At 53.1% G+C, this 2508-nt stretch overlaps 1 protein-coding gene across 1 annotated transcript; it reads left to right on the top strand.

Annotated features, from left to right (window-relative positions):
- Window positions 1-237: 237 nt before the first annotated feature.
- On the top strand, window positions 238-1242 carry FOXB2 (forkhead box B2). Its single transcript, XM_066617539.1, has one exon. It carries the CDS (start codon window positions 238-240, stop codon window positions 1240-1242), a length of 1005 nt encoding a protein of 334 aa, XP_066473636.1.
- The last annotated feature ends 1266 nt before the right edge of the window (window positions 1243-2508 follow it).

Below are 2508 nucleotides of genomic sequence, written 5' to 3'. Positions count from 1 at the left end.
ATGTGCCAGTGCTGCTGAAACGCGCGGGACTCTCGCTCTGATGCGAGGTGAGCTGGGCTGAGAGCCCAAGCCTGCGCCCGTCTGCTCAGAAGCAAGTCGATGGAGCGTGCTGTCCGGGTAGGACTGCAACCCGAGCCTGCTGCTCGATGGGCGCTGCTGGCGACTAGGTCTTGAAAGGGGGACAGGGCAGCCGGCCGGCCGGAGGCGGCCCTCCGCACCGCGGGGCGGGCACGTGCCATGCCTCGGCCGGGCAAGAGCTCCTACAGCGACCAGAAGCCGCCGTACTCCTACATCTCGCTGACGGCCATGGCCATCCAGCACTCGGCCGAGAAGATGCTGCCCCTGAGCGACATCTACAAGTTCATCATGGAGCGCTTCCCCTACTACCGCGAGCACACGCAGCGCTGGCAGAACTCGCTGCGGCACAACCTCTCCTTCAACGACTGCTTCATCAAGATCCCGCGCCGGCCCGACCAGCCGGGCAAGGGCAGCTTCTGGGCGCTGCACCCGGACTGCGGAGACATGTTCGAGAACGGCAGCTTCCTGCGGCGCCGCAAGCGCTTCAAGGTGCCGCGGCCGGAGCCCCACATGCCCGCGGCGGCGGCCAAGGCGGCGGCCGTGCTGCACCCGCACCTCGGCCACTACTTCCACCCCCACCACCAGCCGCCGCCCCCGCCGCCGCCCCCGCCGCCCGGCAAGGGCCACTCGGACTCCACGGTGGCTGCGGCTGCTGCGGCGGCGGCGGCGGCGGTGGGAAGGCTGCCCCAGTTCCAGCCCTACAGCCCGGCGCCCGGCTTCAAGCACCCCTTCGCCATCGAGAACCTCATCGGGCGAGACTACAAGGGGGTGATCCAGGGCGGCGGGCTGCCGCTGGCTTCGGTGATGCACCACCTGGGCTACCCGGTGGCCAGCCAGCAGATCAGCACCATGGTCAGCTCCGTGTGGCCCCACGTGGGCGTGATGGAACCCGTCGGGGGCATGTCCCTCTCCCCGGGCGAGTACGGACCCTTCGGCGTGCCGGTGAAGGCCCTCTGCCACCCACCCTCCCAGACCCTGCCTGCCATTCCGGTGCCAATCAAGCCCACCCCGGCCACCACCATCCCTGCCCTGACAGTCAACCAGGCGGCACAGCAGCTCTGCTCCTCCACCTCCCCAAGCTCGTCTTCGTCCCTCCTTGAGCAGACTCCACCAAACTCTTCTGAAGGCAAAAGCTCCTTGCATTCCTCCTTGGTACATTCCTAAAAAGAGACGTAAAGAAGAACATTGCCCTCCCCCGCCCCCCGTTCTTTGACTTCTCATGTATTAAGGGCAAAGCATGCTCCCGGCTACTGAGGACACTTTGGAAATGTTGTTATTATTATTGCTAATATTATTATCAGTTCTTCGGAGGTTTGCATTTTAACTGTTGTACAACCAGATTGTTGACAGCCAGGTTCAGGTAAGAGCTTTTGTGTTAACTGTCAACCATCATGCACTCAAACAGATGATGTTAATCTTGTCACGTATCTGGGAGCCAAACCTTCGCACATGTACTCAGCCTAAAGATTTCGGCTGTTACACAAAACGCCAACATTTCAGGATCCAGTCCTAAAACTGTAACGACCCTGGAAGAAAGTTCCAATGAAGTCAATGGGACAAGTAAATGTATACAGAGTTAGATATAAAGCTGTCATCCCAAAGTTAATTATCTGAAAATAAAATCCACTTTTTCAATGCATTGTTTCAAAAATTAAAAGGGTTTACAATATTGGTGCCAAATGACAGTCTTAAGCACACTTATATTTGGGTCTTACTGGCAGGCCCACTGATATCAATGGCTTTGAAATCAGCATATTTTAGAATGGAGTGTACTTAAAAAAATATTAATTGGTATTTTTCAGGAAGCTTCTGCCCAAGAAAGTATTTTAAGATTGCAGTCTATGGGTGTGATCCAGAGCCAGTAAAGTGAAGGGGAATGTTAGCATTGACTTTGGTGCTATTCCCTATGAAATACACAGAGACTTCTTTGACTGGGATGCCTTTTATTGGCTTAAGAGTAGGTAAGCTTTCAAGTTACACAAAACTCTTAGCCAGTTCAGCACTGCCTATTCCAAACTACCATAAATGGATCAAACAGGACAAGTGGCAAGTTGAGATGCTGGAGAAAAAGTGATATGAAAGGTGATATAAATAGAACCAAGCCAGGGCTGTGTGAGATTGAGATCTAACAGCCCAATCCTTTGTATGTCTACATGGAAGTAAGTTCTATTATAGTCAATGGGGCTTACTCCCAGGTAAGTGTGGATAGGATTGCATCCTCAGTTAACCTAAGAGAATGATCTGCATTCAACTGTTCTTGTTACACTTCATTGAATTAAAATTTTGAAAACCTGGTGTATTGAACCAATGTCACTGAAATTTCCCACAAGCTATAGCATTTTTAAATTCTGCACCAAGGAAAAGAAAGATTATATGAAAGTTTTGGTAGCCCTCTCAGTTTGAACTTCAGCATCTCTGCAACTTTTTCAA

Source organism: Tiliqua scincoides, chromosome 2 (genome assembly GCF_035046505.1).
Source record: "Tiliqua scincoides isolate rTilSci1 chromosome 2, rTilSci1.hap2, whole genome shotgun sequence".
NCBI lineage: Eukaryota > Metazoa > Chordata > Lepidosauria > Squamata > Scincidae > Tiliqua > Tiliqua scincoides.
This window is presented reverse-complemented; position numbering and strand designations above follow the sequence as displayed.